This window comes from Neopelma chrysocephalum, unplaced genomic scaffold (assembly GCF_003984885.1).
Source record: "Neopelma chrysocephalum unplaced genomic scaffold, ASM398488v2 Primary Assembly neopelma1_25, whole genome shotgun sequence".
Lineage (NCBI taxonomy): Eukaryota > Metazoa > Chordata > Aves > Passeriformes > Pipridae > Neopelma > Neopelma chrysocephalum.
The window spans coordinates 25,623,052-25,646,915 of NW_020897694.1; the positions used below are offsets into that span (position 1 = coordinate 25,623,052).

General features: G+C 38.1%; 1 protein-coding gene across 1 annotated transcript in view; it reads left to right on the top strand.

Annotated features, from left to right (window-relative positions):
* RAP2A (RAP2A, member of RAS oncogene family) overlaps positions 1-23,295 on the top strand; it is a 33,301-nt gene extending 10,006 nt beyond the window's left edge. Inside the window, exon 2 of the mRNA XM_027674656.1 lies at positions 19,259-23,295. Coding sequence (XP_027530457.1) covers positions 19,259-19,496 — 238 coding nt within the window. The 3' untranslated portion in view covers positions 19,497-23,295. The remainder of the gene's footprint in view (positions 1-19,258) is intronic.
* The last annotated feature ends 569 nt before the right edge of the window (positions 23,296-23,864 follow it).

Below are 23,864 nucleotides of genomic sequence, written 5' to 3' on the forward strand. Positions count from 1 at the left end.
ATTTGGGTGTGGTGTTAGGTTTGGGGGAAAGGGAATGGGGGATTGTGATTGTGGTACCACGTAAATCTGTGTGATTTTCTTGGGTTCTTTAACAGATAACCTCCTCAGTAAGCAGTGAAGGTTTTGGGGGCAGGAAAGGTTGGTTTTGTTTTTGTACCAAGTGTGCAGGACGCAGGCAGGCAATCCTGGCATTGATCTTCTGAATATGCAGTGATCTGGAAGAGATGCCTTTTTTAATTTTTTTTTTCCCCCAATGCCAACCTTCTCTTTTCTTGCATTTCATTGAGAAATAAATGAGGAATGAGTCTTACAAAATAGCTTAGTGTTCTTTTCTGTGTCATTTCTTTAGGAATCTGCTTTGCTCTGAGGTGTGTATTCCTGTTGCAGCAAACTACTCGAAAAATCAGCTTGTATGCAGAATCTCTACTCTTGAGACACAGGCCCACTCACTGGTCAAAACACTTAAATTCTGAAAGAATGGGAGAAAAATGCAAGTCAGTATGTCATCATGGAGCAACATCTGGTCTTTCCTGAAATATTGCGCTCACTTGGACTAGGGGAGTCTTCTGGTGACCACTAACTGTGTGGAATATCAATTTTGCATTTTTGCAGTGACTTAATCTAAAGTGAATAAGCAGTCCTGAGAAATCACCAGGTTTCAGTCCCTGGTATCTTCAGCTTGTATATCTGATCTTTTGCTGTTGCTCCCCTGGGATTTGTGAATTTGCCTTCATGTATTTGTATGTACCTTCATAGTGGCTTATCTTCAACAGGAAGATTGAAGAGTATTTTCTCAACCTCACTTGTAGCTTAGTGGTTAGAACAGTCTGCTGGAAAAAGCAGATGTGAAACTCCTATGACCAAAGAAGTTGTATGGTACAGGTCTATCACCTCAGTGATCAGGGCTGTAATTGCTGTACTGCTACGTTAAATGTGAGAAACAGCATTTTGCCACTACTTGCTTTTATTCTCATGGCTTTCTGTGGAAGTGATATCTGTTCTGTTTTTGTTGAGTATCTTACTATTGTTGTGTTAGTAGGCTCATGGAACAGTGTTTAGTGAATTAGGCCTCTCGAGGGACTTGGCTGCTTCCATGCCTCATCTGTAAATCCCCAGAGAGCTTAGGTGTGTTTTGATTCCAGTAGATGGCTCAGCTGGGCTTGCACAGCTGTAGGCCATCAGACTGCTACCTTGTTTTGACAAAAAAGCTTCAAGTGGGTGCAGACTTTCAAGAATTTAAGTGGGTAGGTAAGAAATTTCATGGAGCACTGTTTTGGACATGAGCCTCTAAATTCTTCTGGAGTCCCAGTATATTTAGCTGCCTCAGTTTTGCTTTCAGACCCAGAAATATTTGTCATCAAAAAAGAATTTTTCTCTTTACTTCCTGCTTCTTCACATCAGTTTCATTCTGTATGTTTTGAGCAGTGAATTTCTGAATGTCTTTGTATGGATCTTGTTAGTACAGAATATTGAGTAGACCACAGACTTGATGATCATGTCATCCACAGCATGAGCTTATAACAATTCTTGTACTTCAGATAGTTTCCTTCTCTAAAAAAAAAGAGTTCTATGCACACATTATATTATATTGCTGATTGTAACATTTTATTTGGAGTAGAATCTGCTTAGGTGGCTATCCTTATACAAATAGCTGTCTAAGGGATGGCAGACTCTTTCCTAGGAAGAAACTGGAAGAGCAGATGATATCAAGATAGCCTGTTGAGAGTCCATGTAGTTTTAATATTAAGTATCAAACAGGAAGAAACTTTGAGTAGTTTTCCTTCATAGGCATCTCTTCTGTCTATCCTTAGTTTGGTTGTCTGCAGCCTCACTTAACATTAGAAGCTGCAGATGCTCAGCAGTCTATTTTCATACCATCTGTTTCTCCAGTAGCTGTTAGAGGTTGGCCATGTGAGAGAATCAATAGGCTTCTGCTCTTTGGTTCTCGATGTTCCAGAAAATTTAGGCATGGTGTCACATTCTAGAATTTCACTCCATTCAAATATTCCTAAATTTCATTCAAACTGTGGAGAAGCTAGGCTGCTGGTTGATGTGGTGAATGGGTGGCTATGTTTTGATGGGATTAGGGTTGAAAAATCCTCTCCTGCCTTTAAAGATAACAGTATGGATCAGCTGATAATTTTGCACTGGATGACTGGATATCTAATGGTCTTGCCTGTAGTCAGGCACCATAGACAACATAGTTGTTCCGTGTGGGATTGTGTAACCTCCATTATTTACTGAAGTATCAGTCTTATGTAGCTGCTGCAAATTTCTGATGAGTCTGTTTACCATCCAGCAGTTTTTAGTCAAGTGTCTTGTAACTCTTTTGAGTGCTCTCTGTAACTAGATTTCATAGCAACCAAAGTCAGATACTTGGCATCCATCAGATCAGCCTGACAGCAACTGTTGGCAAGGAATGTTGTTCCTATTACCACTCTGAGTACCAGTTTTTACTTAAAGGTCTGGCATTATTGTGGAAATGGTCCTGCTGCCACCAGGACCTTTGCCTCGGATTCTGCACTGACCACTTAATTGGAGGATTGCTGGACTTGTTCCTCATCTGTGCAAGGGTGGTTTTCAGAAACCATGGTAAGCAAATCCCATCCTTGGATAGCCTCCTGATGGACTGGAGCTACTGGTCTTTTAATCTTTTTGATTTACACTTTTGATTACATTTGTAATTGCCAAGAGCTGCTTCGTCTTAATGCTTTTATAACTCTTTGACTGAACAAATCCACATAATTCAGGTTTTAGCTACTAAAGTTTACAATGTAACTGTGTTCTGAAAAGGAAAACAAAATATATGGAAAGCTAGAGTCAGGGTACTTGAGCTTAAAAAGTCCAAATTGCTTTGGAACATGAAGAAAGAGGGAAGGAGGGTGGCATGTATTTCAGGGTTTACAGGTGAATCCCTAGGCTTGATGGGGGGACACTGAGAAGAAAAGAACAAAACCTCTGGTTACAAAGGTTTTGCCTCTGGGAAGAAATGCTACCTTGTAGACTTAACATGGGAAAGAAGTATGATTTTTTGAAAAAAATAAAGAGTTTTCTTTCTATGGCTTCTCAAGAACTTGGTCATTCAATATGATTTGCTACTTATTGCAGAATAACGCCGTTTCTTTCTGTATCTTGTTCTCATAAACTATATTTGGCAAAAAATATACAAAAAAAGCATCCTTTATTTAAATGAGATGGGCATATTCAAGAAAGAAATCAAGTAACTTGGTGAATGTTGAATTCTCCTTCGGATAGTTTTTAGTCAGAAATAGTGACTGCCATCATGGTAGCTTCGTCTGCCAGAGAGGGACAATGGAAAGCTCAGTCTTGGATGAAAGCTGAGAAGGCGCACCTTGGAAGTCCCTTATTACTCTAAAATTAAGCAATTGTATTGCCTTCCTAGCCGGGATAATTGGACTGGTAATTGAAGTCTACATTCTTCTCCCAGAGATGATCAAAACGCCTTCCTTTGAAAGACTTTCTGTCTGTCAGCAAGAAATGTGGTTAGATTAAAAGGACTGGGAACAGCCTGGGTTTCACACCCCCACACATGCCTTCATATTAATTGGAATGGCCTTTCTGCATTGGATAACTTAATGTGGAAAAAATAATTAGTGGACTATTTTCAGGAAATTCTAGTTACCAATTAGTGATTCAATGAAGAAGGTGTAATGGACACTAGGGTGTGTGGTACCTTTAAACATAGTTTCTTAAAAGGAACTCCTCTCTTAAAAGGAATCCAACTTTTTCAAGTATTTTCTTGCCATAATTACTGTTACTTTTGAGGGTTAAGTATACAAATTATCATCCTTTCTGTACCTAGAATGTGACAAGCAGACATGGAAATATTGGGGTAGTATTTTGTCTCTCAGAACAAAACAAATTACATAGATTTTTAAAAATAAGTTTTTGCTCAGAAAGAGAGACAGCTAAAATGTGCGTTCATATACATGAATATATGCATATATGTGCAGAGAGGGTTTTCAGTCTTTTAGCTTATGGGGTCAGGAGTCCGGATAAAAAAGAGAAAAAAAGATAAAAAAGATAAAAAAGAGAAAAAAAACAAAATACAGATTTTACCAGGTTCTGCAGTCATCTTCTATTAAAAATCATTTAAAATAGTCTTTGTCCACATGTGAAAATTTTGTCACCAAGTTGCTTCTGAACAAGTTTGGTTAAACCAGTATAAATCCACCCTAATTGTTTCCTACCTAATTTAAGCAGTATTGAAATTGGTGTCAATGTGGGAATTTGCAACATTTTAAAGAAGTTACTTAGGTTGGTCTGGCTTGTTGGTGTTTTCTCCCTCTGAAAAAAAAAATTATGTCAGTAAGAGACATAGCCTCTTGTTTCATTCTTTTTCCCTCTCTCTCACGGATGCACGCACGAGTTGCTCTTTCTGTCAGCCATCAGGGCCTGTCCTCTCCATGAGTTCAGCTGAGTAACCATCTCTTTGGGTGGCACAGCCAGCACACAGCCATCGGCAAAATGCCAGTGCGGAGGCGCTCCAGTGCCCAAGGGATGCTGACAGCCCAGAGCCTTAGGCTCTGACCCTGGTGCACCCACACTGCTGCTGGCACAACTTTGGCACCAGCCAAAGCAGCCAAGTGCCCAAATCCCCAGAGATGCAGCAACCTGGTGATGGAGTCCCAGAGGCTGACCTTGCTGGTGTAGGCACGGCCTGATAGCTGATGGGGTTAAGGTGTACAGGATAAAACAGTCTCCAGGGTTGACTGAGTGCCACAAAGTATCTTCATGGACAACAAAATGGCTGTCAGGCAGGTTAGTAAAAGTCTTCTGGGAAAAGGGAGCTTTTTTTAACCTAGACTAGACCTGAGGAAATTAACATTTTTACAGTAGTTAAAATATAAATAGCTCAACATCTGATATGATGAGTATATCTGAGCTCCTCATTCTACCTGGCTTCGTTTTGGTGTTTAATCCAATGTTAGATTTGAGATATACATACACACATGTAAGGAAAAGTAAAATGTTTAGATTTTACTGTTTAACTAGGTATCCTGTATTTAATGTCATTTTATAAACAAGTTCTTACTAAGAAAATTCTAGTTATTAGAATGTATCCACAACACTGATTCAGAATGAAATCATCTTGTTTTTCTCTAATTGGTACCTGTCCTATTGTAGAAAGAATGAAAAAACTCCTAAGAAAATGATTTCTGGAGTTTATGTTCAACATAGAAGAAGAGGTTATAAGTAAATTATTCTTTATATTTGCCACACAGAGGTAGTATGCTGGGAGGTGGTGTTGTATATTTGAAGATGAACCAAAATTAATTTTAATAAGAACAAACAAGTAACAAATCAAACAACCAAAAAAATCCCAACATGACTTCTGAAGCCCTTATTTTAGTCTATTCATCTTCAGATATGGAAAGAGTTTTACTTAACAAGCTGTTGCACTCTTTTTGAATTAACTTTCTAGAATTAGAAAGTTGAGTTGTTAAAGATGAAGGTGACTACTTTTACCTGTGGAGAAGAAAACCTTCTTAGTGCTCTGTTTATTCAAACATTCCAATTATTTATACCAGGCACATAGTAATTAGATAAATTGTTCTGTAAGATAAGGACCACCAACTTTCTGAAGTCAAGAATGTTTTTCTTTCTCTAGTTGAAAATCAAATATTCTGGGAGAAACTCAGGAGGAGTGAGCATTATGTAAAGCCTTTTGTAGTATGTTTTCAAGATGTGGTTACAGAATCACAGAATATGCCAAGTTGGAAGGGACCCACAAGGATCATTGAGTCTAACCCTTGGCCCTGCACAGGACCATCCCCAAGAGTCACACCATGTTCCTGAGAGTACTGTCCAAACACTTCTTGAACTCTGTTAGGCTTGGTGCTGTGACACTTCCCGGGAAGCCTGTTCCAGTGCCCAACCATGCTCTGGGTGAAGAACCTTTTGCTAATATCTAACCTAAACCTCCCCTGACACAACTTCAGGCTGCTCCCTTGGGTCCTGTCACTGGTCACCACACAGAAGAGACCAATGTCTGCCCCTCCTCTTCCCCTCACAAGGAAGTTGTAAACTGCAATGAGGTCACCCCTCACTCTCTTCTTCTCCAGGCTGAACAGATCAAGTGACCTCAGCTGCTCCTCACACAGCTTCCCCTCAAAGTCCTTTACCATCTTCATTGCCCTCCTTTGGACACTCTCTAAGAACTTAATATCTTTCTTATATTGCAGTGCCCAAAACTGCACACAATATTCAAGATGAGATTGCACCAGTGCAGAGCAGAGCAGGACAATCCCCTCCCTTGACGGGCTGGCCATGCTTTGCCTGATGCCCCCCAGGACACGGCTGCCAGGGCACTGCTGACTCATATTCAACTTGCCATCAACCAGGACCCCCAGGTCCCTTTCCGTGGCACTGCTTTCCAGCATCTAATTCCTCAGTCTGTATGTACATCCAGGGTTGCCCCATCCCAGGTGCAGAATCCTGCACTTTCCCTTTTTGAACTTCATATGGTTGGTGATTGCCCAGTACTCTTAATTTGTTGAGGTCTCTCTGCAGGGCCTCCCTGCCTTTGAGGGAATCAACAGCTCCTCCCAGTTTTGTGTCATCTGCAAACTTGCTTAGTATCCCTTCCAGTCCTGTGTCCAAGTCATTTATGAAGATGTTGAAGAGCACAGGGCCTACGATGGAGCCCTGTGGAACCCCACTAGTGAGAGCTCACCAGTCTGATGTCACCCATTCACTATTACCCTCTGTGCTCAACCCAGGAGCCAATTGCTCACACACCACATGATATGTTTATCCAACTGTGGGCTGAACATTTTGTCCAGAAGGATAGTGAGGGGGCTTTCAGAACATCTGCTAATGATGCTAGTCAAGGCCTTTGGATTCACATCTGTTCTTTCTTTGTTGGTGACAATTTTTATTTTGGTAGAAGAGGGCTTGATTATAGTCAAAAGGATTTGAAATCAGAATACTATTTCTGAAGTAAAAGAGAAAATTATAGCATTTATATTATTTTCTCCTAAATTGGTTTACTGTATCAGTGTGGTCACTTGCCTAGTAAAATAGTCCATCCTCTGAAAAATACCCAGCGCTGTAACCTAATTACTGTGAGGCAAATCTGTCTCAACAGAGAATTTTTTGCAAAGTTTTGTTATATGCATTGTAGGATGTTTTTATTAGCTTGAAGGACACTAAGCTGTATTCTTCTTTAGTTTCTAGGGCAACAAAGAAGTCTGCTTCGAACACGAGTTCTTTTTGGGCTATGCAATATCATATAAATTCTGGTGTCTACCTGCCTTACGTTCTACATGGGGACTGATGAAAAAGCAGAAATTTAGGCCAGGTTCTTTGCCTCTTAGTCTCATTATTTTTGTTTTAGTTTTTCTTAAGTTTTAGTTACCTGAAGCTAGGTTCAATGGAAAAGGTCAAATTCTTTAAAAAGCAAATAAATAAAAGCCACTGTGGAAATGCAGTTTATATCCATACATAAAGCTTGAATCTGCAGACCAGATAATGGCAGTCAAATTATCAGAGGTGAATTTTTTGATCTAGGCTTGCATTTGTTTTCAGAGGCCAGATCTGGGTAGTGCTGAAAGTCAGGAGCACAGACTTCTTGAGGTAAGAAGGTTCTTAGCTTGACATGGAGTAGAAACTGTTTCTTTCTGTGTGGTTCTGATTGGACAGCATGACACAGTCGTTCCTGAACTCTAATCCTTTGGAAGCAGGTGATGCTACTAAGAAGGTTTTGAATTAATTGTTAGGCCTATTCTTGAAGACTGTAAAAGTGTGATTTTAATGAGCTAGAGAAAATCCTATTAGAATAGTTTAAACAAGTTTTGCAGTGGAATTTTTATCAGTGATTATAAATTGGTTTAAGTAAGATAAGAGTGTGTTGGCTTTGAAGAGTGAACCAATATCTCACAGGACTGTAGTCTTCTGGCCATTTTAAAAAGCATATGCAATTGACTAGTTTTACTAGCCAAAGTTTTTACTATACTAAAAAGTTTCACTTTCTATAGTTTGCACAAACAAGGATAAAGAGTTTGAAGTTGTCATTAACTCATGCTTGAGCTTTAGTTAATTCTGTAAAATCTGGTTAGTTCACTTTGCTTTCAAAATTCTAAGATATACGTCTATCTTGAGGTCTGTAAGTATGATTATCGCTTCCTCTACATAAACGAATTGTTATAAATATTTATATAACTTTGGCATTTGTTTCTCAGTCCATTTTCTATGTAAACAAGCCTTATGCAACTCAGTTGTCTGCTTCTCTCATCTTCCTCCATTACCTGCTGGTAAGTTTTGAGTTCTGTAACAAAGTTAAACTAAATTTAACATGAGGGCAAGTTCCCAAAGAGATAGTGGAAGGCCTGTCCTTGGAAGTTTTAAAGACTGAACTGTGCATGGCCCTGAGCAAGCTAGTTGAGATCTCCTGGCTGACCTTGCTCTGAGGAGCAGGTGGGACTGAAGACCTCCCAAGGTCCCTTCCTGCCTGGTTCAATATCTGGAATGAATTAGAAATCTAAATAATGATTAAGTTCTGTCAGAATTATTGGTGGAAAAGACATGCTGTCAGTGCTCTAGTTGTGGAATAAACTGGCACATGCTTAACCATAATTATGGGCTGGAGAATGGTGAGGGGAAGAATTGTAGGCAGAAGATAAAACTAGAGCTTTAGATAGAAGCATTGATAGACTCTACAAGAAACTAGATCTACCATTGTCCTCATAAATTACTTTACAGACTTTGCTTTATAAAAGGGCTGGGTGCTGTTTCAGTTTTTTCAAATGGAATATTAACAGCATCTAATCTGAAGGATTTTTCTTTAACCCAGCTACAGACATAAAATTTGATGTATCTGAATTGGTACAAATCTGTTTGGTCACTTTCTTTCTCTTCCCGCACCTTTGTCAATGCTTGCTTCTACAGGAAGTTTACAGCATATTTTAAAATATTACATAAATATTTTAAAATATTACACAAATCTAAGCATTTGCATGTCAAGAGAGATGCTTGTGAGAGAAGTTTCTTGTGACAAAGCATGTATTGATAGATAAATGGTAATGCATGTTAGGGTCACTGATAAGTTTTTCTGAACACAACAATGTAATAATTCAAAACTATGAAACAATTAGAATCTGTAGATTTGTATGATGTGCAAGAGGCTTACATTGCTTTTAATAGGTATCTATATTTTTCATTGCCTTTGTAAGGGGACCTATTCAGTCCCACAATCACCAGGGTAGGCAGGCTTTGACCTTGTAGAAGTTTTGTACAGAAAAGTGAGGAGGAGGAGAAATCCCTCAATGACAGCATACGTTTTAAGATATTGTGAGCCTTTGCAGTTTCTGGTCAAGCCAGTGGTGTTGAAGTGAGGTAACAACCTTGACTTTGCCCCCCAAGCTGGTGTTCTTGTTTCAAGGCACACCTAATCCAATAGCTTTATTCTTTCTCCTGACAGGCTTATGTTGGCACACAATCTGCTCTAACATATCTGTTCTCAATACTTGTAAGTAGAACCCAAAGTTTTGTGGTGTTACGTAGCATATTGCTGAGAATAGCTGGGATGCAAGATCCTTTTTCACTCAAAGAAAAAGCAAAACTGCTAATGCATCCTTCAAGAAGTTCAGGTTGCCTCCATCACTAAGGATGGAAGTGTTTATGTGCCATAGGCATCAGAGGTTAAAGCTGACAACTGTTTTTTTCAGATGGAGAGTGGAGGTACGGAGTTCAAGGGACTTGCTAGAAATTGCACAGGATGTCTGTAACAGGGTGTCAAACTGAACCCGCGACTCTTAAGTCACGTGTCAGCACTCCTCTTGCTTGATGTTTAAAGTGTTTTCTGTAAGATATCAGAGGATAAAATTCAATTATAAGTGGTTGTGTCTGAAAAAAATGGTCATTTAAAGGGACTGTCCTTAAGATTTCAAAATACAAATAGAAGATAGATGGTAGTCTCTTTAATTTTAGAATCTTCCATATGTTGTACATTTGGTAGGTACTGAAAGCCTTGACATACCCAGTCATGCTCACTGTATTGGAGTAAACATTAGTATATTAGCATAGATATGGCTTAAAAATATTTAAGGTAAGAAAACTAATATGTTTATTAAGAATAATTTTCAATTATGGATGCAAAGTTTAAATACTGAAATGTGAGGCGTAATTTTCAAGATGTTGAGCCATTCCTACAGCTAGTAGCAGCAATTTAAAAAAAAAGAAATTAGATGCTCAGCTTTAGTGTCTGGAAATTTTGAGCAAGAACTTTAGCATTTAAGCAACTATAGCATGCCTCATAATCTGTTCATAGTTGTGCTGGTTTAAAAGTTAACCAGCAAGGCAAAATGAACTCAATTCAAAAGAGAGATTTATAAGTCAGAATAACAATTTATTAAAATAATGCAATAAGTACAATTATACAGACAGACAATTGGTTTTAATCCACAAAACCCAAATGTACAAACCCAGCACCCTGGGGTATGAACAAAAGTGGTGTACCTTGGCCCACCCCCCCGAGTCCAAAGCAAAGGGAGAGGGAATAAACCTGCTGGTGGGAGAGCTGCTGCAGTCTGGTCAGAAGTGGTGATTGCAGTCCAGTCGAGGGTGGTGGTCTCAGCCTGGTTGGGAGCAGCGGTGGTCTGCTGTCTTCCTCTGGGTCCCACGAGAGAGAGCCCCAAGGCTCTGAAACTCCCAGTTATATACTCTCCAGTTCAGGCGGGAGTGCTCAGTCCCTCCCTCAGAGTAGGGAATTCCATAAAAGGGCATGTGGATGCTCAGTCCCTCTTATCAGAGCGGGGAATTCCATATAAGGATATCAGAGCGGGGAATTCCATAAAAGGGTACAGGAACATCTTCCCACCTTGCAGGCCTCTACTGACAGCAGTTTTTGGGAAATGGCATGGAGGCTATAGAATACACAGTTTTGGGTTACACCCATCCAGGGATGAATTGGTCCCAGCCGTTCTAACCAGGACAATAGTTTTCTTGACAAGGAGACTTCTTTCAATGCAAACTGAGTAGAGAGATTGGAGCTAAGTAAAATCAGTGTGCCTGTGAGAATCTCAGATTTTTAGGACATTCTGATTTTCCTGTTGCTTTTACAAATGAGAGAACTAGTCATGATGGAAAAAGTCAGGTAAAACCTTTGCCTTGTATGTTATTGCTTCTTAAGCTACACCAAAGAACAGAAAATTCCTATTTGAAAATTCCAGTGTTTCTGAGTTGCTAAATGTGGCAAGTATTTCAGGATTTCAAGAAGATGATGGTGATGCTTGGTTGTGTAAGACTAGAATTTTGATTGACATAGAGAGGGAACTCAAGGATTAAAATCTTGTTTGGATATGCTCACAGCAAACCTGCTGCTAAGCAGGTAGATTTTATATATCCCTTAGAGTCTTTTCAGTCTCGATAATAGACTTCAGTGTTAGCTATGAATTTTAATGATAGATACTAGGGAGAAGCATCCTGTTTAAGGTGAAAATTAACCTTGTTTGTGAAGGCTTTCGAGCATCTGAAGTGGCAGTAGATGAGAACTGCACCTACTTATGTCATTGGCTCCTTGTTGTCATCCCCAGCACTCAGAGTGCTGTTTGCCTGTCACCTGTGCCAGAGCCGTACTTCCAGGGGAACTGATAGTGTCATGGGACATAGTTTAAACATTCATAGAGTTCTGCAAACTTAATGAGAAAACGTCTCCCTAACATCTTAATGATATGGGGTTCTTTTTAGGACTTTAGTGAATAGTGAACCCTTCTCTCATAGGACATGTTACCAGGCCTTTGAATTTTCAGGTATTCTTGCCATTTTACCTTTTAAGCTGGAGGCAGAGCTGAAAATAAACTGTATCTATAATGACTTGCAGAAGCAGACTGAACATGAGGAAGGAGTTTATTGTTGTTTTAGTTTCCCTATGAAATCTTAGATGTGGAAAACTCTCTATAGATAAGAATTTCTCTCTGAAATGATTGGAAATAACCTTGTAAAGTTCTTTCGTGTCCTTCATACAGAAATTATGTGCATCATCCTGTTGCCTCTGTTTCAGCAAGGGAATGTAGGTTTACTAGATGGCCTTTGAGTATGTGTATTGTGTTGTACCATCCATAGTTCTTGTCCCTTGGAAGGTCTTATCTGTAAGCTGCCTAGAAACAATGTGTGCAAGTGCCTTGATTGAAAACTGCTAATTGTAACAGTGGGGAAGCAAATATTTATAGTGCTTCATTATATTGGGGTTTGTTGTTGTTTCTTGGGGTTTTGCTTGGAAGAGAACTATTTACTCTAATTTCTTACAAACACAGTACCAAAGGTTAACCAAACTGCATTGGCTGAGACTTTTTCTAGATCTTAAAGCAAACTGGAAAGTGTAAACCAACTATAAGAACCACAGAACTGAATTGACTTTGAAGTATTTTATTAAAGCTGAGGTGATTATCTCCAGAAGGTTTCATATACAAAAACAAAGATAGTTTCTGAAGCTTCCTCAAAAGTGATATGGTGTGGTGTTATTTATTATTCTAATATTATCCTCCAGGTTGTTTTATGATTATTATTTAATTTGCTGTCCTATGAGTAAGTACAATTATTGTGATATTATACCCCAATCTATCCATCTGAAGAGTTTGTTTTCCCAAAGGCTATGTAAAGAGTTCATGTCAAAGCCTAGAATAAAATGTTAGATTACAGTCCTGCAATTAGGTCATACACTGTTCTTTATAGCAATCTAATTCGTGACTCAGCCACCTAATTGCAATGGGAATTCCAATAAACTCTTAAACATCTACTCATTTATAAAAATTATTTTGAGACTACTTTTTTAGTTGTGAGTTGTTGCTTAAGAAATTAAATCATTACACAATATAGCTTACAAAACTGAATAATTAATGTAATTAATTAGTAAACTGGAATTACTTGTTTGCATCAGAATGGTGAGGGTTTTACAGCTGTTCTGTATGGACTTACCTGAGAAGCTGTAATAATTTTGGTTAGAGGGAAAAGTGCTCAAACTTTGCGGAAAGCTACTTATTTTTAGATTTGCATATCTATCTCTGTCACATTCTATACGTGTATACAGGCATAGGCACATCTTCATTCACGTATATTTGCAGGAGTCCATGGAAACAGCTCTGCAGACTGGGCCTCTAATGGTAACATTTTTTAAAGCTCCAAGAATAGAAAGAATCAGGGTTTGGAAAAAATCAAATATCTTCTCTGTCTGAATTTCTTAAGGCAAGGTAGTAATAACTTTAGAAGTATGTATATGTTTTTCTTGCTTCTTTGGTTCAAGAACTGATAGCTTTCAATAAAGGGTTAAGCTTGTTTTCTCCCTGACAATTCTGTGGTATTGCTTCCTCTCATCCTGGTGTTCGAGAGGCTCAGAATTAGGCTGGGGAACAGAGTGTGTATTTTTTATCCTCTGTAGCTGATGTGAGTTTTAACTATTGAGGATTCTGCATTAAATACCAAGTAATTATGTGAAAGAGATAAGAAAAAGTCTTGATAGTTACACTTGGAATATGTTCTTCCTCTAGAAGAGGAAACTGCTAGTTCAAGTTATGAGAGATATTACTGCAGGCAATCAAAGTTTGCAAGTTATATTACAAAAGGATATTTAGTTATACTTATGTGTGAATTTTTAAACAACCTAAGAGATTTAACTGTCATCTCTGATACTTTATTTCATATCGCCTAGAATTCTTTTGCATTGTATTTTGGCAGGATTCATACCACAAATTTTTTATAAGTCTAGAATGAAGAATAATGATTTTTACTGACTTTCTGATGTTATTTGCATCATTGTAGCATCATTGTAATCACTAATATCTTTATCCCTTAAACTAATTTCCTTCTTGAAAAACTATCAGAAGTGCCAGAAATGCATTAAAAAAAAAAAAAAAAGAGGAAGACACTCTGCATGTAGAAGATGATAATGGTGGTTTAGTGGTGGAGACTCCTTTTGATGATTAGGAATAGTTATCATGGATAGATACCTTTTGCATTTTAGTGATCCCAGTATTTATTATATAAAGCTGTAATCATACATCTTTCCAAAAACTTCAACAGGACTTAAGCTACTTGTAAGAAATAGTCTCTAAGAGTATGTGGTATTCTCTTAATTTGTTTTTATTATACAGAATGTTTTGGCATTTGGTTGAACATATTTGGGTCTGGTATGAAGCTCTGGAAAAAATTCTAGAAAAGAAACAATACTTCCAGAATGTGAAATTAGAAAGCATGAACCTGTTTAAACTTTTGAACATCATTTATACTGACTAGTACAACATGCTTCATGCACACACACACATACATATATTGGATATTGGGCAATCTCTAGCACTGTCCAAGGCAGTCAGATCAGTTTATTAGCCTTGGCATGTGTTTTGGAGTTTTTTTAATTCCTCTTTTAGTCTTCATTTATTATATTTTCACTGCACATTGTCTTTGTTTTTATCTTTATCCTATGACAACTCTAGCCAGAAATCTGAGAAGTACCTTTTAAGAGATGTTCAGATGTGATGTTAGGTACTGCCTGTATTTTTCTCTTTCTGAGTATGATTGGAGGTAGAAAAAATGGGAGGTAAGAATCTCTGAAGATCATTTATATACTGTTCATCTTAAAGCTTCCTAAATATTTTAAGCTGTTATTCAAAGTGTACATACTAATCTAAACAGAAATGTGGATGATGTGTATGCCGTGTGAGGTAAGATAAAATATAGAAACTATTTATTGCTATGTGTCATGTAAGGCTGGGTGGTCAGTAGTGCATAGCTGTGTATTTATTGGTTTCATGTGGCTATGGTGTCCATCTGCAGGAAAACAGAGGGATTTACTGTGGCCTGTTGGTCCCAGATGCTCATAAAGATGGATAAGAGAGTGGCTTTTAGCATTGAATAGTTATCTCAGACTGAGAAATACATTCTGATTGTCTTTTATGTACCTTGCTAGTAGTGATATTCTAGATATGATGGCATTTGACTCTGCACCAGTGTCTTTCATAGGGCTATAAATGACTGCAGTCATGTTATCTCTTCAGGAGTCATCACTGTTCAGTATCTGTCATATTGGAGCAAAAGATAGTGAGATCATTTAAACAGGGTGAAGTGCCTTGTTCTTTAAACGTGTGCTGCAAACGTGTAATTGGTCTTGCAAAAATTTGTTTCTGAAGAGGTCTTGAAAAGTCAAGCCTTCCCATACTACATTTGAGTATTTCTTACAGGCTCTGCTAGGATGTTTGCCCTAGAATACATACTGTGCTGCTCTGATACTGACAAAAGTGGCAGCAATTCTTATTTTCAGGTGGCCCTCATGCTTTTCGTTAGGATTGATCAGTGCTGCTCAAAGCTTTTCAGCCATACTGAGAAAATGGGATTTTCCTGCTTCAGGAATAAGGAGCAGAACTGTTCTACTTTTCCATTGCCAAGGGGACAGGCAGGGGGATATCGGCTGCACCAGAAGGCAAAACTTCTGCCCAGCTCCCACCATGGTCTGAGCTGCCCTCTCACAGATCCTGTGATGGGAGCAGAAGTCTGGCTTTTCAGGATTTCAGTATAGGTGGTGGGGTTTTAGCCTCTTTTGCTCTGCTAAAAGTATTTGTAATTAGCTTAGATGCTACTAGAATCCTTTGGAAGGATTTGTGAATTCCTGAGTTTGATTTCTGTGGTTGTATGAAAGGTTTCTGCATTGCTGCTTGGGCATCACAAGGTGGCTTTTTTTTTTTTGTCCTTTGTAAAGAAGCTGTTGTCCTTTTGGGTCACTGAAATTCAACAGGGTGAAAAGCCTGTGAGGAAGAGATGTTCTTCTTCGCTTCAAATTTCATTAGAATCATGTAATTCCAGCATATCTGAGAAATCGCCCTTTCCCTTAGTGGGCCTGTGCTGTTGCACGCCACCTCAGTGGTGCCTGTGTGGCATGGGGCAGTCAAAGCTCTTGTGAATAGGGAGCGGAACCTCCTAATGCAGGCAGGAGTCACCTCTGTTGAGATCAGCAGCTGTGGTAAGGAGAGCATTGATCCAGGGAACTCACACATACTCATCAGAAAAAAATAGCCTGGTATACTAAGGCAGGAAATTCTGGCAGTGTTGGGAGGCAAAGCATGGAGACCTAGCTTGGACTTCAGAGCTTGTAGAGCTTGACGTAGTCAAGAGCTAGGTTTTCCATGAGGTGTTTCCTGAACTCAAAAACTGGGAAGTACAGTCCACTTAGGGATTCTGAATGAAGACAGCCCTTCTGAATGAAGGACTGGAACCATTACATGGAACCACATAAATTGTGTAAGACCTTCTAGTTCACGTATGGCACTGCCTAACACACAGTCAGTTCATCATCATCTTGATACTTGGAGAATATAATGCACAGATGTCTGATCTGACTCTCCCATATTCAGCTTGGGTCTGGCAGGACATACTGAGCTGAAGCTCATAAGCCCATACTGGAGCTAGTCTTCTGCTCAGTATCTATGGACAGTTTTCCCATTATTTGCTGTATTCTAGATAACACTGACTTTTCTATGTAGAAAGACAAATTGCATGACTCTTGATTGTGTATATAGATATTATATACAGGCATAAATATATATATATAAATATATATGACACTATATATATGTCACACATAATATATATATATAAAATGTAAAGCTGACTACTCAAAATCTAGGTAGTACATGGAAGTATTCTGCAAGAGCAACTTTATTTTTGATAAGAACACATAATGAGAGTTTTGCGGAAACACTTTTCTTACACAATTTAATGTTGTAAAGTTATTGGTTATTGAACGAGTATGAATTATAACGTGAATAAAGCTATTGACTGTAGGTTCTCATTTTAGGTGGTGAAGGTAGGTAGTGAATATGGTAAATGCAAGAGGCAAAAGCAGGAAAAAGCAATACAGAAAATTGTTTCTGTCTGTCTCACCTAATAGTTCCTAGATGGTCCTGTGCAAATAAATTAAAATAGTCTTTTCACATCTTTCTTTCTGTTCTGCAGTATGAAACTTCAGTGTCTCCACTGCTCTGTTTCCCAGATGCTGAGTACTCACAGTATACAGACTCTCAGGTATTTAGTTGCCCAGCTTTTCTAGGGTTCCTAAACCTTTTTAAGCACTTGAATACTTCAGTGGAACTGGCTATAACTCTGCAACATGTGTGTATGCTCCCTCATATATTTCTCAATAAATTGGAGCGATCTCACAGAATTACAAGAGGTGATCTTGTGTTTTAATTCTGGTTCATCTGCTTCTTTACTGTGTGTTTCTCAAGTGGCTGCTTTGAATTTCTCAGTTTTACCAGGGGGAGGAATTGAGAAGATACAGAATGCAAGGACAAGCTAGTGAGGAGTGAGAGGAAGTGTGAAGTCCTCAGATAGCAAGCAATGAAGTGAAGGTGTACCTGATTTCACTAAAGCGGTTTTTGTGCTCTACAGCAAATACAATAGGACACATGCATCTGAACAATAAAGATAAGACAGTAATTCAATATTTCTTTTTATCTGTTGAATGCCATCCATCTTATGTAATTAAAGACTATGCTATCTTGTGTTTAAACGCGGGAGGACAGATTTCAAGATGCTTGTGTGTATTTTGGTACTTAATTAATGGCAGCTTAGCTCTTGCAAGAGTTCCAAAGGTATCATTGTGCTAAATACTGCATATCCACAGACTGAGAAATGGATTGTGTCTCTTCAGATGGTAAACGAGCACAGGATAAAAGGTGAAAGTGAGGGGAATTATCGGCAATTACTGACCACAGCCCTAGACTGTAGATTAAATGACATTCCCTTAGCTAGCAAAGAGGCATAACAAAATTTAGAATTTCAGCTGCATCTTATGACAGTTGGGTGAAGTTTTGACACTGCTCTGATGATATAAGAGTTGCTGAGGTGGTTTGAGATGTAATTGCCCTTTTATCCTTTCTGACTCTGTGGGAGCCCACAGTCCCAAGTGCTCAGCTTGTTCCAGTGCAGAGTCTTGACGGACAGGGAAACAGGTTGTTTCCCTCAACCAGCTGAGGCAGACGCATCAGCTCTGCTCTGCTGCCTTGCCTGGGAGGCAAGGGGAACAGGTGGGAGGGATGAAGGAGGTGTAATAGGTGGCTTAAGGATGGTGTCATCTTCAGCTGCTGCAGGTGTCTGCTGTGACTTTTGTCTGTCCACAGCTCAGTCTTACTCAAGTGATTTGACTCAATGCAGTACTACTAAGCTAATATGAAGTAGAAAATCAGGTTTAAATTAAGAAGGAAGCATCTTGCTTCTCTTAGATCTTCGTCTGGTTCGAGTGCTAAAAGTCATAATCGGTTTTTCTCTCAGTCTTTGTTGCTTTCACAAGAAAACCCGTGTAATAGTATTTTGGAAATAGGCACAGTGTTTTCTTCTCTCTTCTTTTCTCTATGGCAAATATGTAAATTTAAAACCTGATGGAATACTTAGCTAGTTTCATGTTTGAAGAAGGATTTATGCGAGGAGAGGAAAAAAAAGGCATTTTAATTTTTTTAAAAAATTTGGCAAGGATCCCCTCACAAGGAGGTGCAAAGTAATGAGTTCTTTCATAGCTATAAGATCTGTTGTGCTGTCCAAGTTGATTATGAAGCAGAACTGTGATAGTATTGCATAGAACTTAATTCTTTTTTTTTTTCAAATTATTTAACTGGCATAATGATGTGAATGCTGCAAGGGAGAGATAAACATTCTGTATTGTCTAATACGTGTTTTTATATAACAATACTTTTGTGTGTATACAGTACTTGAAGGGGACTACATTTCCTGAAATTTGGAATTAATTTACTGGCCCTTTGGTTTTCTCCCTTTTTATTGCTAATCAGAAAGTTCCATATATATTGACCAAAGATAAATATACCCTTGAAAGGAGAGTGATGCATCCTTACCACAAACAGGAGATACAACATACCTGTTCATGGAAAAGGATGATGTAATATTGAAAGGAGGGTTTGACTTCCATCCTGTTCTTACACACTATGATTGCAAACATAGAAAATAATATTATATTCCTTATTTTTGTAGTGTGGAAGTATTCCTGGCAGATTTCCTGGTAAGAAGGAAAATTCAGAGGAGAAAGCATTTCATAGAATTCTTGAAGCTCTGAGGGGAAAGAGATGCGCAACAAATCTCTAGAATGTGAAATATGCATTTTTTTTAAATGTAAAATTTTAAGATCATCCAAATGTCTCTTTCCGGTTGAGTCTGTACTGTTTGCAAATAGATTTTTACTGTAAGAATGTTGCCATTTTTAAAAATATAATTATTGCTGTTGTTTCTGTTTTTTAAATTTTAGGTATGAGAAGGTGCCAGTAATTCTGGTTGGTAATAAAGTGGACCTGGAAAGTGAGAGAGAAGTATCATTAAGTGAAGGCAGAGCCTTAGCTGAAGAATGGGGCTGCCCCTTTATGGAGACCTCTGCTAAAAGTAAAACAATGGTGGATGAGCTCTTTGCGGAAATTGTTAGACAAATGAACTATGCAGCACAGCCAGACAAAGATGATCCATGCTGTTCTGCATGTAATATACAATAGCACTAAAAATGACCTAACCTGGACTTAATTTGCAGAAATTTTTTAAGGTGGTAAAACTGTCTACTTCACTTCCTGGTTTGTGGGTCACTTGAAATACATCTGTAGTGAAGTAGCAACATTAACTCAGAGCTGAGCATTGAAAGTCAATCACTGACTCTGAATATAATTGGGTTAAATGACCACATCTCACCCATTTTTTCCCTTTGAGCACCTGCAATTTTATGGCACAGTCAGTTGATCTACAGGGTCGTTCCAGTCGAACATACGTGTGTTGTTGTATCTGACAGCAACAATAGCAACTATTTCTGAAGAAGCTGGAAAACTTTTGGAAATGGGAAATGGAAGCAGTTGAGAGGATATCTCTGAAGACCATTCACAACTAGCATAAGCGTGAAACAGAGAGCCAAGTCTTTCGATGTCTAGTTACCGTGCTTCAAGACGTGCTATCACATGTGGCCAAGTTTGTTCAGTCAAATATGTTGATTTCACCAGAACTTGTGACAGTGTTGGAGGAAAAGGCTACCAGAGACCCATATAGTTCGGATTTTTTTCAAAATCAGTGCTATTATTTCTACACTTTATCCCACATCTTGAAATAGAAAACATTGAATCAGTGTGTGAAATGAGAGGCAAGATCTGGAAAAAAAAGATGGGTGAAGAAACAGTCTGGCATTGGAATGTTTTAAATCTTTCATTTTGCTGCTCAAAAATGGAGGTTCACTTCAGGTTTTGGTCTACAAAAAGCCAAACAAACCCTCTGTTTACAAAGCAGGAAGCATCTTTATTTTCACTTTACTGAACCAGGAGGAAGCAACTGTGATGAAAAAAAAATTGCTGAGCCTTACTAACAAGGAACACTTTAATAGATTAACTAGTACCATCTTGTAAGGAAAATTAAGCCATGTTTCATCCATATGTTCCCTTCTGCAGAAACCTCGTGGGACAGTATGAACATCCTGCATTTTTAAGTTTGTTAAAGACAACAGTTTTTCTTGCCTTTAAGGGCTACGTTCTCTGGTGTGATCCCGAACTAACCTTTGGAAATCCAGTTTGCTATTTGATAGCTTTAATGTTGAAAACTTAAATTGAATAACCATGTGAAATCATTTGGTTCAGAGGTGAAATAGTTACAGTTGTAATTCCTTAGGTGAGTGTGGAAATGGCTCTTTAATTGCCTGACACACTATTCAAAGGTTGCCCCAATTATTGGAGTGTTAAATGGTGGGAGCGAATATTTTATTTTGAAAGGATGCTCAAGCTCTGACTTGCTAGTTTCATAGCAGTGAAGTATTTATCATTTGCATGACTAATGGCACAGAAATACCTATTTCGAAGTCTTACAATCAAAGTATAGAAAAGTTTTCAATCGCAATGTTTAGATTTTTAAATGCTGGAGAGATTGTCTTGAGCTGGATCTTCTATAGGTAAAATTGGCCATAAAAATACAGTCACTGAGCCTGTGGTCTAAATAACACCATGCGTTTATTAGTTTTCAATCTTGTGCAGTAACAGTGTAGTTCCTTGTGTTTAAATGAGTGAAATCAGGGGTGCTGGGGTGTGTGTGTGTGTGTGTTGAGCGTGTATGTGTGTGTGTATATGACCCTTAGAAATGCTGTAATTGGAGTTAGGTTCGAGAGTTTTGCCTCCATCTGCAGAACTTCCTAAAAGCCCTCTCATCTGCTACAAAGGACACTGGAGTACAAAACACTTTGCAGATTTTCATACATAAATATCCTTAACATTTTGAATTATAGTTCAGTGGATGATAACTAAAGGAAATAATATTAATGGAAGAGAACTGGCCAACTCTGCCCTTAATCTTTCAAGACGTTTCCACAACCAATGTATCAAAGGGCATTAGATGTCGCAAAACATTAAGCCTTACTAGAACATAAATGTAGCCCGTTTCCCATCTACCTTGCAGAGCTTTTGTTACTGTACTTTATTCTCTTAGGGAGATAGGCACACCATTTATTTCTGGCATCTGAATGCCCATTTTGGGTGCTCTGAATCGCCCTCCTAGAGCCACCTACCTCTTTCCATTCACTATATATCAAACTTAGGCTTTTAACTTTGGTCCTCCGAGTCACACAACTTACATGCCTAAACTAGATGGTATGAATGTTCTCTTACCACCCCCCACCTGCCAATCGTGTTAGCCACCATGCTTAATCAAGATGTGAGATGTTGGATTAATGATATTTCAATGTTTAAAGTAATCTAGATTGGGAAACAGTTTATTGAGTGGCACAACCTGTCTGTAAAACAGCTTGTCAGTGTGAGATCCACAGCATAAGCACTCAAAAAACAAAACCCACAGAAAACAAACCAAAGCCAAACTTGAAATTGAGTTGGAAGTGCATGTTATGCAATGTTATTTACAGAGATGTTAGAAGTCTTACCTCACAGATTATTCATCAGCCAAGAAAATGGCATGAAGTATAGTATGAACAGCCTAATATGAAGTTCATAATTTAAAGCAGATGGGTTTTAAATATAGGAAAAATTGCACAGTAAATTTTTAACAGAAAATATTAAAGAAAATATCTCCCAGTCTCATTTCTTCATCACATTCTTACATTTTCAAAAGCATAGGCTATATGTAAGCTACCATGCAACTTGATTGGGGGGGGGGAAAGCGTAAGTGTTGTTTTTCAGTGTATAGTTCTGAGGAAGTAGTTATGCACTATTTGTATTTCCACTAATGTGAAGGTAGTGGAGCTTGAATCAATGACAGTTGCACTCAACAGATTTTTCAAATTATAGGGGGAGCAGAAAGGGAGGAAAGCGAGCCACATGGCAGCTGTGTGGCCACTGCAGGATTCATTGGTCTTGGGTCACTGTTTCATTTGTACCTTGATAGGATTATCAATTATAGTATTTGAAAGTTTCTTATAACATGCCTTAAAATATTATGATTTGTTCCAAAGACCCACTTTTCCTTTGGCTGTTCTTGTAGAGCTTTGTACTTTTCTACAAAAACAGCATTTCTCCAGTTTTGTTGTTTTTTTTTAAAAAAATAAAAGTTGCAACTTTTATTCTTTTAAGCTATGATAGCGAGAGCAACTGTTTCCTCTTTCCCTTAAAAATACACACAAAAACTAGTCAAAGCAAACAAACCAGAATTAGATCAAGAGTATTAAAAGTAATTTGCATTGGATTTTGTTTGGTTTTTCTGTTGTGTCTGTCCCCCTGCCCAGCCCTTCAGAGTATGAAAAAAAATTTGATGACATTTTCTGTTCTGGATCTAGCCTCTCCCTAACCCCAGTGCTACAGTTGCCATTACTTTTCTGTGGGAAAACTGCTGGTATTTGCTTTCCTGTATAGAATGTTGCCTAAAGATGTCAGCCATTTGGTTGGGGGGTTTTGTGCATGTTCGTTTTTAATTTTTTATTTTTTTTTATTACCAGTGTGCCCTCAAAGCACTGGTTAGGCTTTAATTGTGAAACTCCGCAACAAAAGCAAATGTTTGACAACTGCAGGAGGCTTTTATCTGCATTGTTGTGCATCTGTTAATTCTTGATCAGGGTTTGAAGAAAGACTGAAGTGGGTTCTGGAGTCAGACTTAATGCTGTTGATTTGGAGTTTCCTAGGGATGAATTAATGTATTTTGCAGTTAATTGTTGAGCTCTAATACAACTGGCAACTTAAAACGGGGCAACAGTTTGTTTTGTAACAATGTCAGTTGTTTAAACCTTGATGTTTCAAATAAAACAAGAATTGTACATAGAACTCAATGCAAACTCAGCAGTTGTATTTGGAGTTAAATTATTTTAACAAATAAATTTATTTAATGAAATCTCCCTTGCATTTTTTTATTGTCCATTTTGATTTGATGAAAAAGTTCATCTAGGGCTGATGAGGGCTACCCAGTGATTTGAAACAACACTGTCAACTATATTCAGTTCAGCTAAGTATTTCCTGCTAAAGTGCTCTTCTCATACAAATTAAATGGCAGTAGGTAAAAATCAAATATACTTTAACTTTTATGGATGGATGCATGTTGTGATTTATGAACTTGATAAAGAACAATAGCAATGCAGACAGTTTTTTATTCACTTTTCTTAGAGGGATATAAGTTGACAACACACAGTAAGACTCAGTATTTGATAAGATACAGCTCTTGATATGGCAAGAGAGTAGTGCTTATTGTAAAATATAACAAATTTTTTATATTTATCATATAAAAAATAAAATTAGTGAATAAAAACTTGGTCAGTATATTATATGCAGAATTACTTTTATAACATTGAGGCTACAAAGGGTTAAAAAGGGATTGTTTGTTATATCAGCTGTTCAGTTGATGAGTGTTTTGAATGCTTTCAGCACCACACAAAAGGAGTTAGTGTTAGAACTTCAAATACAATT